Source organism: Heterodontus francisci, chromosome 13 (assembly GCF_036365525.1).
Source record: "Heterodontus francisci isolate sHetFra1 chromosome 13, sHetFra1.hap1, whole genome shotgun sequence".
Classification (NCBI taxonomy): Eukaryota; Metazoa; Chordata; class Chondrichthyes; order Heterodontiformes; family Heterodontidae; genus Heterodontus; species Heterodontus francisci.
Window position 1 is genome coordinate 54,823,372 of NC_090383.1, and position 16,434 is coordinate 54,839,805.

Here is a 16,434-nt window from a genome sequence, read left to right on the forward strand (position 1 = left end):
GTGACCTTTCATCAGAATTGGCAAAGGTTAGAAATGTATTAGGTTTTAAGCAAGTGAAGGGGGTGGGGGGGGTGGGGGGGTGGGGGGGGTGGTGAGGAGAGAACAAAAGGGAAGGTGTGTGATAGTGCTGAGGGCAGGAGAGATAAAATAACAAAGATGTCATGGGACAAAGGCAAAGAGAGTGTTAATGGTTATGGTGAAAGACAAAGCATTAGTTCAGAGAGTGTATTAATGGCAGAATAATAAGCAGCTCTGCCCAGAAGCACAACATGAAAACAGGCAAACAGTTAAAAAATAAAATATTACTGTAACTCAATACAAGTTACTGTAAGTTTACACAGATTGTTGGTGAGACCACATTATCTATAGCTTAAGATCACATCGTTGGCACCAGCTGGACCTCATCATCAAAAGGCGAGCCTCTATAAACGGTGTTCAAATCACACGCAACTTCCACAGTGCGGACTGCGACACCGACCACTCCCTAGTGTGCAGCACAGTTAGATTCAAACCAAAGAAGCTACATCACTCCAAGCAGAAGGACCGCCTGCGCATCAACACTAATAGAATTTCTTACCCACAGCTGTCACAAAAGTTTCTAAATTCACTTGAAAAAGCCCTTCAAAACACTCCTGCAGGGGACGCAGAGACCAAGTGGGCCCACATCAGAGATGCCATCTATGACTCAGCAATGACCACCTTTGGCAAACGTGAGAAGCAGAATGCAGACTGGTTTCAATCTCACTCTGAAGAGATGGAACCAGCCATAGCTGCTAAGCACACTGCACTGCTGAACTACAAGAAAGCCCCCAGCGAGTTAACATCCGTAGCACTTAAAGCCGCCAGAAGCACCGTGCAAAGAACAGCCAGGCGCTGCGCAAATGACTACTGGCAACACCTATGCAGCCGTATGCAGCTGGCCTCCGACACCGGAAACATCAGAGGAATGTACGATGGCATTAAGAGAGCTTTTGGGCCAACCATCAAGAAGATCGCTCCCCTCAAGTCTAAATCAGAGGAAACAATCACTGACCAACGCAAGCAAATGGACCACTGGGCGGAGCACTACCTAGAACTGTACTCCAGGGAAAATGTTGTCACTGACACCGCCCTCAATGCAGCCCAGTCTCTGCCAGCCATGGATGAGCTGGACGAACAGCCAACAAAATCGGAACTCAGTGATGCCATTGATTCTCGAGCCAGTGGAAAAGTGCCTGGAAAGGACAGCATTACCCTTGAAATAATCAAGAGTGCTAAGCCTGCTATACTCTCAGCACTCCATGAACTGCTTTGCCTGTGCTCGGATGAGGGAGCAGTACCACAGGATATGCGCAATGCCAATATCATCACCCTCTATAAGAACAAGGGTGACCGCGGTGACTGCAACAACTACCGTGGAATCTCCCTGCCTTCGCTCAAGTCGTTTTAAACAGACTCCAGAAGCTGGCTGAGTGTGCCTATCCTGAGGCACAGTGCGGCTTTCAATAGAGAGATACACTATTGACGTGCTGTTCTCTCTTCGCCAGCTACAGGAGAAATGCCGCGAACAACGGATGCCCCTCTAAGTTGTCTTCATAGATCTCACCACAGCCTTTGACCTCGTCAGCAGACGTGGTCTCTTCAGACGACTAGCAAAGATCGGATGTCCACCAAAGCTATTATGTATCATCACCTCATTCCATGACAATATGAAAGGCACAATTCAGCATAGCGGTGCCTCATCAGACCCCTTTCCTATCCTAAGTGGCGTGAAACAGGGCTGTGTTCTCATACCTACACTGTTTAGGATCTTCTTCTCCCTGCTGCTCTCACATGTGTTCAAGTCTTCAGAAGAAGGAAGGTTCCTCCACACGAGATCAGATGGCAGGTTGTTCAACCTTGCCCGTCTTGGAGCGAAGACCAAAGTACGGAAAGTCCTCATCAGGGAACTCCTCTTTGCTGACGATGCTGCATTAGCATCTCACACTGAAGAGTGTTTGCAGAGACTCGTCAACAGGCTTGCGGCTGCCTGCAACGAATTTGGCCTAACCATCAGTCTCAAGAAAACGAACATCATGGGACAGGACGTCAGAAACGCTTCATCCATCAATATCGGCAACCACGCTCTGGAAGTGGTTCAAGAGTTCACCTACCTAGGCTCAACTATCACCAGTAACCTGTCTCTCGATTCAGAAATCAACAAGCATATGGGAAAGGCGTCTGCTGCTATGTCCAGACTGGCCAACAGGGTGTGGGAAAATGGCGCACTGACATGGAACACAAAAGTCCGAGTCTTTCAAGCCTGTGTCCTCAGTACCTTGCTCTACGGCAGCGAGGCCTGGACAACGTATGTCAGCCAAGAGCGACGTCTCAATTCATTCCATCTTCGCTGTCCCCGGAGAATCCTTGATATCAGGTGGCAGGACCCGTATCGCCAATGCAGAAGTCCTCGAGGTGGCCAACATCCCCAGCATATACACCCTACTGAGCCAGCGACACTTGAGATGGCTTGGCCACGTGAGCTGCATGGAAGATGGCAGGATCCCCAAGGACGCATTGTACAATGAGCTCGTCACTGGTATCAGACCCACAGGCCATCCATGTCTCCGCTTTAAAGACGGTTGCAAACGCGACATGAAGTCCTCCGACATTGACAAGTCGTGGGAGTCAGTTGCCAGCGATCGCCAGAGCTGGCGGACAGCTATAAAGGCAGGGCTAAAGAGAGGTGAGTCGAAGAGGCTTAGCAGTTGGCAGTAAAAAAGACAGAAGCGCAAGCAGAGAACCAACTGTGTAACAGCCCCGAAAACCAATTTTATCTGCAGCACCTGTGGAAGAGTTTGTCACTCTAGAATTGGCCTTTATAGCCACTCCAGGCGCTGCTTCACAAACCACTGACCACCCATTGTCTCTCGAGACAAGGAGGCCAAAGAAGATCATTCTTTGGGATGTGGGTGTCACTGGCAAGGCCAGAATTTATTTCCAATTCGTACCTTGCTTGGCTGAATAAGTGCAGCTCCAACAACACTCAAGAATCTCTACACAACCAAGACAAAGCAGCCCACTTGATTGGCAACCCATCCACTATATTAAACATTCAGCCCCTCCACCTCCAGCGCACAGTGGCTGCTGTATCTACGATCTACAAGATGCACTGCAGTAACTCACCAAGTCTTCAACAGTACCTTCCAAACCTGCAACCTCCACTGCTCAGAAGAACAAGGATTGCATGAGGGAGCAGAGGGAAGGTCAGGGGGGTAGTGAGGAGGGGGAACGGTGAGGGCAATGAGAGAAGGGAGAGGGGGCGGTGAACCTGTTGGGCTGCTGGAGGAGGGACTGGGCTGGGTTTGCAGTGAGTCACCGGGGACGGGTGCACACGCCCTGCCAGTGCGCTCGGCATAAAGCCGGCGGCGGCCGTATTACCGCAGTCGGGATCATGAGGACAGACGCCGTTTCGAGGCCACACCGAGCCGTTGTGCCCTTCCCTCCAATCCGCCAGCAGCCACGAGAGGAGGCCCGGCGGGAGACGAGGACAGGGCAATCCCCAGGCCTAGCACCGCCGGCCGGGCCTCCTGGCGGCTCTCGGGCTGTGCCGGGCAGCAGCTTTTCTAACTCGTGGCCCGAGGCGACCTTGCAGCTGGGAGGCCGCCGGCTGCAGCCTCGCCTCACAGGCTCCAGGCGTCTGGCCAGCTCGAGTGAGAATGGGCCAGTCTCCAGCTCCGGGGACTCTGCCAGAAGGAGCAGCGTCCACCTGTCCCGGACCAGCCTGATGGGCAGCGCCGAGGAGGTGCGCTTCTCTCTCAGCCTGACCCCCGAGGCCGTGCTGGTCATCCAGAGGCGCAGCCTGGAGCGGCAGCTACTGGAAAAAGGGAAAGCCCCGACCCCGCTCCGCTGCAAAAAGCTGCCGGCCAGGCCGCCCCATCCCGGCTCGGTGGCTCCGCGGTCCCAGTCCACCGCCGACATCCGGAGCCTGGTGAAGATCTCGCTGCTCAACGATCAGCACAAGTACGACGACGTGGAGTACGAGGAGGAGGCCGGGCCTCCCGACCAGGCGCTGTTACAAAGGTGCATGGAGTGGCTGCAGGGGGTGGAGAGCGGCCGGGAGACAGCGGTCAGGCTGCCCCAGCTGGTCCGCTAAGCCGGCCCGGTGCCGGAGCCAGAACCCGGGCTGACCCCTGTCCCCTGTCCCCCTGCCTCAGCATCAGCACCTTTGATGCTTGTGTTCAACACAATGTATTTTATTTTAAATCACTGCTGTTCCTGCAGACAAAACAACTGGAAAGCATTACTGGTGGATGCCGTTTTCATTCACCCCAGCATGAGGATAGCAGGATCTTTAAACCAGTGCCAAATAAAGAACCGACTGAGAGTCAGACACAGACAGAGGGGAAAGAGACTGAATGAATGTTCTGACAAAGAGAAAAGTTGGAAGTGCTGCCAGGAAAATTCCTGGGGCATTGTCCCTGATTTACAACATCTGTAGACATTCAGTGTTCTATGGTGTCTAGTTCAGAGATGATCTACCAACACAGGCTCCAGGTCTTTTACTAAAATGAAACCATCCTGCCTTCTAGCGAAAGAAGTAACCAACCAACTTGAGTGGAGAATGAGTGGGAGATCGCCAACAGGAAATAGACACCACTTGAAATGAAAAGTGAGGAATTACCAAAACAGTGGACTCATCGGAGCAAGATTTTATATTTGTACTTAACTAGTTGCTGGCAACGTGCACAATCGAATATTCAAATTGTACAGTAAATCTGAAAGCAAATAGTTTATATATTTTGAAAGTTTAAAATAAATCGTCAGTAAAGCATTTCTTCAAACAATGCAGGTTTTATGCTTTATAATCTATACCTAATAAACTAATTCCCTTTTCCTGCCATTTTGCAAATTGTTTAACGTTTGCAGGCGAAATCTGTGAAAGCTGCTTTTAAGTCACATTTGTTTGTTTAGTGATTCCATTTGGACGAGTTTAAGCTACATTCAATCTATTGTTTTCTTTATCAAATTATAAGTAAATCACTGCACACCATTTAGATAATATTCAAGTTGATAAATGAGAATTTTTTTTTAAAAGCCATCGGGAAACAATTATCTTAACTTATTGTGTGGTACAGTTTATACAAATACATAATTAGGAATGAAGGGAGAATTTTTACAGGAAATCAGTGATCTCGGGGGAAAACATCTGTTCAGGTTGCTAAAGTTAACTTCTGTGGAAATTCTAAAGCTCATTTTTTAGTAACTTATTTTTAACTTTCAAGTTATCCTACTCTCTAATCTGTTGTTTTCTATTATTGCTAATGCATTTTGCAGATATCTATCTTGATGTTTTTGCAATTGTGTCCTGACATTGTCATGCCTAAGATGCTTGGAACGCTTCCCTACAAGTCAATATGATTTGGAAGTTCATTGTTCACTAATTAACTTTTGCTGTGTTTTTGGTGGACATTTTGTTAACAGATTTTGATTGTATGCATACTAACATGCAACATAGATTCAAACCAGTTAGTACCTTATTTATAGTGCCTGGCTTGCAGGACAATCTACCCTTTGTACAAGCTTATACATTTGCACAAAGCTCTGTTCCTGGGAGTTAAAATTTCAATACTATGCAGTGGTGCACTATCTTTTATAAAAAGTCACACTTTTTTTTTTAAGGACCCGGGGAACCGCCTGAGCTGTTTTTAAAATCAGGGTTTGACACTATGAGTTGTACTGTATCCAGTGTCAATTCTAGTGGTGTAAGACTGCCTTATCCAGGAACTCTCATCCTTCTTGTCCCCAGAGTCAGGTTAGACCCAATACCATAGTTATACTGTAACTTTTTTAGCATTTTTTTTTAAAAATTCATTCACAGGATGTCGGGATCACTGGCAAGGCTAGCATTTATTGCCCCTCACTGAGCTTGCCTGTTATGCAATTAACATTGCTTAACAGCAGAGCTGATGTTGCAAAATAACAGCATTCCTAAGTTACTGAGGCATGGCAGAAAGCTGGTTCTGCATTCCTGAAAAGGACTGCATCTTTCAGTAGGTGAAACAAGACTGGAGGAGGTCATAGAATTTGAAAATGAGAATGAAGAGTTTGCATTCAATGTGTTGAGGGGCATGTAGCCAGCTTAATTCAGAGAGGACAGGGTAATAAGTAACTATGACAGAATAGGATACTTGACAGGGGTGGGAACTGCAACTCTTTCTATGGTGCTCAATGAGAAGTACGTGTGTGCATCTTCAACTCAACTTGAAAAGATTTCAGTAAGAACAGTGTTAAATCCATAGATTATTGAATAGCTGATTCTATAATTCTTTTATCCCCCCCCCCCATCCATTTTTTATTTATTTTCCCCTTTCCTCCCCTGTTGGGTACAATTGTGCTGACCATCAACTACCCATTTATACTAATCCTACACTAATTCCATATTCCTACCACATCCACACCTGTCCCTATATTCCCCTACCACCTACCTATACTAGGGTCAATTTATAATGGCCAATTTACCTATCAACCTGCAAGTCTTTGGCATGTGGGAGGAAACTGGAGCACCCGGAGGAAACCCACGCAGACACAGGGAGAACTTGCAAACTCCATACAGGCAGCACCCAGAATTGAGCCCGGGTTGCTGGAGCTGTGAGGCTGCGGTGCTAACCACTGCACCACTGTGCCGCCTGAATTTTCCTGAATTAACCAAGTGGCACACATTTTCTAGGTTAATTGACTGAGCAAGATAGCATGCCACAGTACTGCTGGCAAGAATGCAGCACACTCACTCGTAATTGAATATTATTTCCTGGACCTATTCTACTTGAATTGATGTGTAGCTAAAAGTTTCTGGACTTAGAAAAAAAACACCAGTTAACCCTTATTGATTTAAAAGGGTATGGTGTAAAATATATGCCACCTATGGACCATGCAGCTGTTGGAGGATGAAGACTGGTAGGACAGGATGCAAATCACAAGTTCACAATTGCAGGTGTTTATGAATTATAGGAGGACCTAATGGCATAAAGCAGCTATAATCATACATGCACACAATGTCATGCTTGCAAGGGAGACAGAGTACATGCATAACTTTCAGAATACAGAAGAATAATATTGTAGAGGGAAATGGATGGGATCCAGGTGGAAATAAGAATGCTAAGAGTGAGTACACAGGAGCAGACAAGCTGGGACATTCCCAATATTGAATCAATCCACGGTCATGGCATGTTGCATAAATAATAAATGCTGGCTTTTCATTGTAGATTTACCAGGATGTAATCAGGGATGAAGATCTTCAGTTATATGGCGAGTTTGGAAAAGTTAGGACTGTTGTCGCTGGAACAAAGAAGGTTAAGAGGTGACTAAATAGAAGTTTTGATAGAGTAGATAGAGAAAAATTATTCCCTCTGGCGAGTGGGTCAGTATTTAGAAGTCATAGGCTCAAAATCATTGGCAAAAAATTTAGAGGGAAGATGAGGAATTTTTTTTCACTGAGTTTTCAGGTGAAAAGGTGAGGGAGTTGAGCAGGTACTTGAGGATGAGGAATGTACAGGGTTATAGACACAAAGCAGGGATGCACGACTAAGCACAACTGCTTTTCAAAGAGCCAGCAAAGGCTGAATGGCAACCTCCGCTGCTATAATTTTCTATGAATACTAGGTTGTGTGCTGCAACGTTGCCCTATGAGGAGGCAATTATGGGCATTCTAGGTGCCGAGGCCTTGGAAGAAATCATGGAGCAGTGGGCAGCACACAACCACTTGATGGTACGCTATTGTATATCTGTATATGGGAAGCCTGTGTATATACTTATTCTGTGATTGCTTTCCCTGATATGGATAGCTGGAGTCCAGAGACACTGTAGTAGGACTTTCACTTATTAGGGTATGTCATTGTGGCCATATTGCATCATGAAAACATCAGCATGGAGGCATCACCCTCATCCACCTCCCACCCCAAAATTCCATTACCATCAAAGAGTTGTCAACCTTTGGAAAACATTATTGACACGTGTAGCGAGTGCAGATTTGCTGCAGGCATTAGAAAAGAAATTGGATGAGTTCCTGAGTGTGACCAACATAGCTGCTTATAGAAAATAGACTTATCACCCAATGCTATGATCTACAACTTGTTTGATTGCTTTGTGGTGGCGGTGGGGGGCGTCAGAGAGGAATTTTCTTTTTTTGTTTATTTACCTCTCCCTGAAGCTTGCATGGCTGGTGGGTGGGCATGGAAAATGGGAGTGTTGGTAAGTAGAAGTTACACCAAGATGAAATCAAACAGTCTGAATGGACCAGCTGGTGTTGACCTTTCCTATGTTTTTGTACATTTGGAAAGGGAGCCTTTATGTTAATTAATTCTTGATCAAGGAGAATCTGTCTATTCTGCAGACATCGACAGGAATCAACCTGTGGTTTTATAATCCAGTATGGCATTCATTTTAATTGAACCCTTTGAAAATATACTGCGTTATCATAGGACCAAATTTCTATTCAAATATCCATGGTTCTTGGGCACACAGTGGACTACATGGCACCTTGTTGCATGAATAAGGTACCATAGATGAAAAATCCTCTTCCCCTGGTGGACATTGGAAAAATCCCATTGCGTGGAAGTTCAAACCTGTTGTTACTTTTAACTATCAGATTCAGTTGTAATATGAATCATATGTAAATGATAGTCTTCTTACTTAACCTGAGCCTCTTCAATTACTGCTGATCGGAGAGCACAAAATAACTGTTCCTGGATGTGTAGAAGCATATGCTGCTGTGATGACCTTTGCATTGTTGAGCTATCAATTCCTAACTTTCAGCTTAGCACCGTTGATAGCACTCTGTTTTCTGGCACAGAAAATTGAGTTCAAGAATCCCTCCAACCCTTGAACATATACATTGAGACTTCATGGTACTGTCTTTTCAATTAAATATTAAACTGAGATTTGATCTTGTGTTGTAAAAGATCTGTTAGCACTTGTTTATAAAAGAACATACAGATCTGCTGTTCAGTATTGCTGCCTCAACCAATGCCACCATTCATTTCATTTATTCTTTGAGTCCTTGCTGTATGCAAGTTACCTACTGCATTTGCCTATATAACATTGTCTGTACTTCCTCAAAAAATAATTCATTGGTTGCAAATTGCTTTGGGACATACTGAAGATCTGATAAGGTGTTAGCGAAATGCAAATTTGTTCTTTTTCCAGCACTTCATTGAGATCAGTCTTGGCTGGTTCCAGCCTCATTTGCCCCAGTGCTGGCACTGGTAAGCTTAGCAAATTATAAGTAAAACCGGTTTGTTGCTAAACTTTCCATACCAGCTACATTAGCAATCTGCACAGATCTAGCCCCAAACCTTACTTGGAAAGAATTATGAAATAAAAATGACCAGTTTCAAACTGCTAAATTTATCTAAATCTCCCCTTAATTGGTATTTCATAGGCACTTAACAAGCAGAAAAAAGTTACTTCCAGTAACCAAGGGAAAAAGATTACAAACATTTCCATGTAGGTGCTATAAAGTTTAGATTATCACGATCTCCTGCCATCACACATCATAATGTTGGAATAATTTGTTCCATAGCTTTAGCAAGAAGAGTAATTTATAGGTCTTTAGTACATCAGAGAAGATTGGATGTTTTATAGCATGTAATATATGACTGTAATGGAGTCAGCACATAACTGACAGGAAAAAAGTGTTTTTATTGAGAAGTCACGTGGGCGTAAATTACTGTTGGATTACCCAATCTGTTTAGTTTCTTGGTGATGAGTTGGGGGAGGAAGTTAGGCACATATGACAACAATATAACTATAATGCCACAATATGTATCTTGAGTATTGCTGAAAATACAGACGTCGTCAAAGCTTTTCATGTTGCACTCCTCAGGACAACCCGCAAGAATACCAATGTAAGGAAAAACAATAACTTTATACTGTATGAGAAGAAAATGTTGATTGGTTGGCAAGTGAACTCTGATTGGTAAAGGCATTTTTTTTAATATCCAAAATCTACTTTATTCATAAAAATCAGTAAAAAAAAAACATTACCAAACAGTTTCAAACAGCACCAAGTCAAAAAATACAAACAGTGCAAAAGTGATCAGTTTCCTTCAATACAATCATGAGTTGTCTTACAACCCTTCCATTTCATTTGTCATGCCATATACATTTTTACATTTTTCAGCAAATGAAAATTTTCCCGATACAGTTCGAGGGGTTTCCCATGGATCCAGCCCCTCCGTTCAGCTTGGTGGGGGGACCTTACACAGTGGCCTTTCCCCATTGAGCATTTGCTGCGGCTGTCCCAAGCTTTAGTGCGTCCCTCAGCACGTAGTCTTGGACCTTGGAATGTGCCAGTCTGCAACATTTGGTCGTGGACAACTCTTTGCGCTGGAAGACCAGCACGTTTCGGGCAGACCAAAGGACGTCTTTCACCGAATTGCTAGTCCTCCAGCAGCAGTTGATGTTTATTTATTTTTATTTATTTATTTAGAGATACAGCACTGAAACAGGCCCTTCGGCCCACCGAGTCTGTGCTGACCATCAACCACCCATTTATACTAATCCCATATTCCTACCACATCCCCACCTGTCCCTATATTCCCCTACCACCTACCTATACTTGGCGCAATTTATAATGGCCAATTTACCTATCAAACTGCAAGTCTTTGGCTGTGGGAGGAAACCGGAGCACCTGGCAAAAACCCACACAGACACAGGGAGTACCCAGAATTGAACCCGGGTTGCTGGAGCTGTGAGGCTACAGTGCTAACCACTGCGCCACTGTGCCGCCCATTTATCTCGGTGTGCGTCCCTGGGAACAGCCCGTAGAGCACAGACTCCTGTGTTACAGAGCTGCTTGGAATGAACGTCGACAAAAACCACTTCATCCCTTTCCACACCTGCTTTGCAAAGATACATTCCAGAAGGAGGTGGTCAACCGTCTCTTCCCCACCACAGGCACCGCGAGGGCATTGTGCGGAGGGGGTGAGACTTCAGGTGTGCAGGAAGGATCTGACGGGGAGGGCTCTTCTCACCACCAGCCAAGCTACATCTTGGTGCTTGTTTGAAAGTTCTGGAGATGAGGCATTCCGCCAAATGACTTTGGTGGTCTGCTCGGGGAACCATCCGACAGGATCCACCGTCTCCTTTTCCTGTAGGGCCTTGAGGACATTCCATGCAGACCACTGCCTGATGGATCGGTGGCCAAAAGTGTTTTTCTGCAGAAACTGCTCCACAAAGGATAGGTGCTATGGCACAGCCCAACTGCATGGAGCGTTCCGCGGCAATGTGACCAGGCCCATTCTTCGCAACACCGGGGACAGATAGAACCTCAGCACGTAGTGACACTTGGAGTTTGCGTACCGGAGGTCTACACAAAGCTTGATGCAGCCGCACACTAAGGTAGTCATCAGGATGAGGGCGACGTTGGGTACGTTTTTCTCCCCCTTATCCAGAGGTTTGAACATCATGTCCCTCCGGACCCGGTCCATTTTGGATCCCTAGATGAAGTGGAAAATGGCTCAGGTGACTGCCACAGCACAGGAGTGGGGTATGTGCCAGACCTGCGCCACGTACAGCAACAATGTCAGCGCCTCGCACCTGATGACCAGGTTCTGACCCACAATGGAGAGAGATCGCTGCCCCCACATGCTCAGCTTGTGTTGTACCTTGGCTACTCACTTCTCCCAGGTTTTGGTGCACGCCCCGGCCCTTCCGAACCATATCCCCAGCACCTTCAGGTAGTCTGACCTGACGGTGAAGGGGACAAAGGATCGGTCAGCCCAGTTCCCAAAGAACATGGCCTCGCTCTTGCCATGGTTAACTTTGGCTCCCAAGGCCAGTTCGAACTGGTCGCAGATGCTTATCAGTCTGCGCACAGACAGCTGATCTGAGCAGAAGACGGTGACGTCATCCATGTACAGGGAGGTTTTGACCTGAGTGCCTCCGCTGCCTGGGATTGTCACCCCTCCGATGCTCGCATCCTTCCTAATATACTCAGCAAAGGGTTCAATACAGCAAACAAACAAGACCGGGGACAAAGGACAGCCCTGTCTGACTCCAGATTTGATCGGGAAACTTTCCGATTCCCACCTGTTGATTGAGACTGCGCTACTGATGTTTGTATAGAGCAGTTTGATCCAATTGCAGATTCCCTCCCCAAACCCCATTTTGGAAAGCACGTCCATCATGTAGGTGTGCGATATCCTGTCAAAAGCCTTCTCCTGGTCCAGGCTGATGAGGCAGGTGTCCACCCTCCTGTCCCGTACGTAGGCGATCGTATCCCTGAGTAGCACGAGACTATCAGAGATCTTCCTGCCGGGTACAGTACAGGTCTGATCGGGGTGAATCACCAACTCCAGAGCAGACTTGACTCGACTGGCTATGACTTTGGACAGAATCTTGTAATCAACATTAAGCAGTGAGATGGGCCACCAATTTCTGATTTCTGCCCTCTCCCCCTTCTGCTTGTAAATGAGGGTGATGATGCCTTTTCTCATGGATTGTCAAGGCATTGCCATGGAGAATGCACCAGTTTACAGTGACTGACAGTTAACTGCCAAGCTTTGTTTGAAATTTAAACCAGGTAGCTTGTCACTGATTGGTCAAGGCGTTTCCCTGAGGAATGGGCCAGCGAAAGGCTGTCCCTTATTTTGTTTAGCTGAAACAGGTGCAATGTTTGTACATGTTGTTTCTGTCTGAAAAGAACAGGGCCCTGTGTATTATTACATGTAGCTTCCAGTACATGCAAATGCGCCACACTGTGAGCCCTACTGACAATCTAAAATTGTTTGTCAGCGTAATTCTTAGCACAGTGAGGATTATTTAGCAAATGTTGTCCAATCGCGGAATCGCATCTAATGTTGGCCATTGTGCTTTGCGTTTTGCAAGCACGGGCTGGTTGGGTACGGCCTGTACCTTGCTCATTGCGAACAGCGGAAAGGACATGTTGTTTGATATGATCCATCAGTCTTTGGAACATATGGCCCATATACCTAGCATCACACTGGCACTGAAATTCATATAATTCATTACACATTTGTGTGATAGGCAGGACGTCTTTTTGGCTTGGCGGCAGCATCCTGTTAGTGGTGAGCACCACACATGTTGCTATTGCAGAGGAGCAGTGTGAAACAGCTAGTTTCACCAGTTGTTTAAATTTTTGGGATACATTACCCTGCCAGGGTGATTTGAGGTAGACTGGGCACTTTTCAGGGCCAAAAATGACAACCTTAGGCCCGTTTATAAGGTTGCAAATGTGGTTTATCATTCTTGGTATTGACAGTAAGTCTGTTTTGCATGCAACTTCACGATAGTATCCATTTGAGGCACTGTTACTTACCCTTGCGATAACTTCTTAATTACATTTCTTACACTTGTGTAAAAGGAAGTTAAATCTTAAAATCATTCTTTATCAAACTGTTCAGGGTATTAAAAGAAGTAGATGAGAAAATTACAGATGTGTATACGATAATCTTACAAAGCTCCCTTGATTCGTGAATTGTGACATTTTATTGGAAATTTGATAATTATGCTCCATTATTTAAGGTGGGTGGAAAACCAGGGAACTGCAGGCATGTCAGTTTAATGTCAATTGTGAGGAAGCTACTGGAATCTGGCATTAGGGATAGAGTGACTGAGCACTTGAACAAATATGAGCTGATCAGAGAAGGACAAAATGGCTTTAAGGGTAAGTCACGTCTGAATAATCTAGGAAGTCACTAATAAGATAGATAAGGGCATATATGGACTGTATGGATTTCCAAAGGCACTCAATGAGGTTCCACATGAGATTATCAGCAAACATGAAGTGCACGGAGTTGGATGTTGCCTTTTGATTGGTTGGGAGTTAGGAGACACAAAGTGGTGATAAAGGGCAGGTACTCTAATTGATTGGCAGGATGTGACAAATGATGTTATCCAGGGATCTGTACTGGGGCTCCAACTTTGTGTTGTTATGACCTCAGTGAGACTGTTAACGTTAAAACACAAGATATGAACTCTCCAGACCAATTTAAGGAATTACCCAACAAGATTTCATGTTTTAAGACTTATTATAACAACTAAACTAAAAAAATCACCATTAACTAAACAGTACTTTGTAAGTAGTTAATACTCTAAATTATAGAGAAAGGTATTTTCCTTCACTTATTAAAACACTTGAAAACTCCACATCACATTTACACCTTACAGTCCTCTTTGAAGCAAAATCTTTGCAGCTAAAAGTCCCAAACTCCTCCCAGTTCCAATGGGTTAGATTTCCCAGACATTCCAGTTACAAGAACACCTGTTGAGAATTACCCTTTGCTTCCTACCACTGAGCCAATTTTGAATCCCACTTGCCACTTGCCCTTGGATCCCATGGGTTGTCACTCTTCTGACCAGTCTACTTGTCAAATGTCTTGCTAAAATCCATGTAGACGACATCAAATACTCTACCCTCATCGACTCTTCTTGTTATCTATATAAATAACTTGTGTCAGGCTGCCCCCACCACCCACCCACCCCCATCCCTGCCAAGAATGAGGCATATTAATTTCACCATATGGATGTTAAATTTCAAATTGTTACATGGGCTGCCCAACACTTGGCTGGAGGACATTTGGATACCAATGGAGATAAGAGAGGTTACTTCCCTTATCCACTTAACCTAAAAGGAACTTTGATCAATGTGTGTAAGAGGAGACATTCTAGGGTCTGTGAGGACAAGAGAGTCCACAAACACAGAAGTGGTTACACCAGTTGGTCACGTGACTAACCTGCTGGCCAACTTGGGGAATTTCTTGAATTGTGCAGACAGTTTGAACTGAGAAAAGACTGTTTGCTCCTGGACTGAGAAGACCTCTCCTGTCTGCTCCCATCTCTTTCTCACAAGCCTCTGAGCCCACTGAAGACACATGAACCCCAAGAGAGAAAAGTCTCCTACATCGAACAAGGTTTACGAAGAATACTGGGCCCCAAAAAAGGCAAGACCTACCTACAATCAAGGACTCTACAGTGAACTCAAAGAACAGTAACCAAAACCATCTTCAGATATTGCCTCAAACATTTCCACTTTATTTCTTCTGCTCTTTTCTGTCTCTATCTGCATGTGTATAGCGTATGCATGCTAGCATGGGCACATCATGTATCTTTAGGCATTAACTGAATTAGAGGTTAAGTTTAATAAATTTCAACCTTTTTTCTTTAAACCTAAGAAAACCTGTTTGGCTGGTTTCTTTGCCTTAGAATTGGAAAGCAATAAACAAGGATTCACCAAGGGGCAGCTAAAAACACGGTGTGTTTAAAATTAAACCCTGTTACGGTAAGACCAGGTGAAGGCTAAGAGGGAACCCCTAGACCCTTTTCTCACCTGGTTGTAACACTTGGATATTGGAATACAGAGCAAAATTTTAAAATTTGCCAATGGTACCAAACTTGGAGGTGGGGCAGACAGTGAGGATGATACCAATCAACTGCAACCAGACATAAACAGTCCAGCAGAATGAGAAGAGAAGTGGCAGATGGAATAGACAAGTGGCAGACGGAGAAATGTGAGATGATGCATTTTGGCAAAAGGGATAGGGAAAGGCAATGTAGACTTAATGGTACAGTTCTAAAGAGTGTACTTGGACACAGGGACCTAGGGATTTATGTGCATAAATCTTTAAAGGTGGCAGATGAGAGAGTAGTTAGCAAAGCATATGGCATCTTGGGCTTCAAAATAGAGGTATTGAGTACAAAAGCAGGGAAGTTATGCTGAACCTTTAATCAACTCTGGTTAGGCCAACACACTTTAAGAAGGATGAGAGGGTCTTTGACAGGGTGCAGAGAAGATTTACCAGAATGGTTCCAGGTATGAGGGAATTTAGCTGCCAGGTTAGGTTTAAGAAGCTGTGGTTGTTCTCCTTGGAGCAAAGGAAATTGAGGGGAGATTTGATGGAGATGTATAAGGTTATGATAAGTTTCGATAGGTTGACAAAAGCTGTTCCCATTTGCTGATGGTACAAGGACTAGGGGACACATATTTAAGGTTTTGGGAAAAGGGTACAGGTACATGTGAAGAAGAACTTTTTGACACAGTGCGTGTTAATGACCTGGAACTCATTATCTACAAAGGTGGTGGAAGCAGAGATGATCAATTATTTCAAAAGGAAATTAGGTAGTCACTTGAGGGAAATAAACTAGAAACAGAGATAGGGTGGGGACTGGGACTGACTGGATTGCTCTACAGAGAGCTGGTATGAACTTAATGGGCTGTATGGCCTTCTGTGCTGATATGACTCTATGAGATATTGTTCCTCCAGCTTGCATTGAGCTTCATTGGAACACTGCAGGAGGCTGCGGAAAGAGAGGTCAGCATGAGAGCAAGATGAAGAATTAAAATGACAGCAGACCAAATGCTCGGGGTCATGCTTGTGGTCATGTTCCGCGAAGTGGTCACCCAATCTGCGTTTGGTCTCCCCAAGGTAGAGCAGACTGCATTGGGAGCTGCAAATA

The 16,434-nt window shown here is 45.1% G+C and overlaps 1 protein-coding gene and 1 long non-coding RNA gene across 3 annotated transcripts in view; one reads left to right on the top strand and one right to left on the bottom strand.

Annotated features, from left to right (window-relative positions):
• The window catches only part of LOC137376383 (uncharacterized), a 116,448-nt gene extending 113,199 nt beyond the window's left edge, over window positions 1-3,249 (bottom strand). For both annotated transcript variants that reach the window (XR_010976206.1, XR_010976207.1), the window contains exon 1: window positions 3,145-3,249. This is a non-coding gene — a long non-coding RNA (uncharacterized lncRNA). The remainder of the gene's footprint in view (window positions 1-3,144) is intronic.
• An 82-nt stretch (window positions 3,250-3,331) lies between these two features.
• Window positions 3,332-8,897, top strand: prr18 (proline rich 18). The gene has a single exon (XM_068044837.1). The coding sequence runs from the start codon at window positions 3,413-3,415 to the stop codon at window positions 4,112-4,114; it is 702 nt and encodes a 233-aa protein (XP_067900938.1). The 5' UTR covers window positions 3,332-3,412; the 3' UTR covers window positions 4,115-8,897.
• The last annotated feature ends 7,537 nt before the right edge of the window (window positions 8,898-16,434 follow it).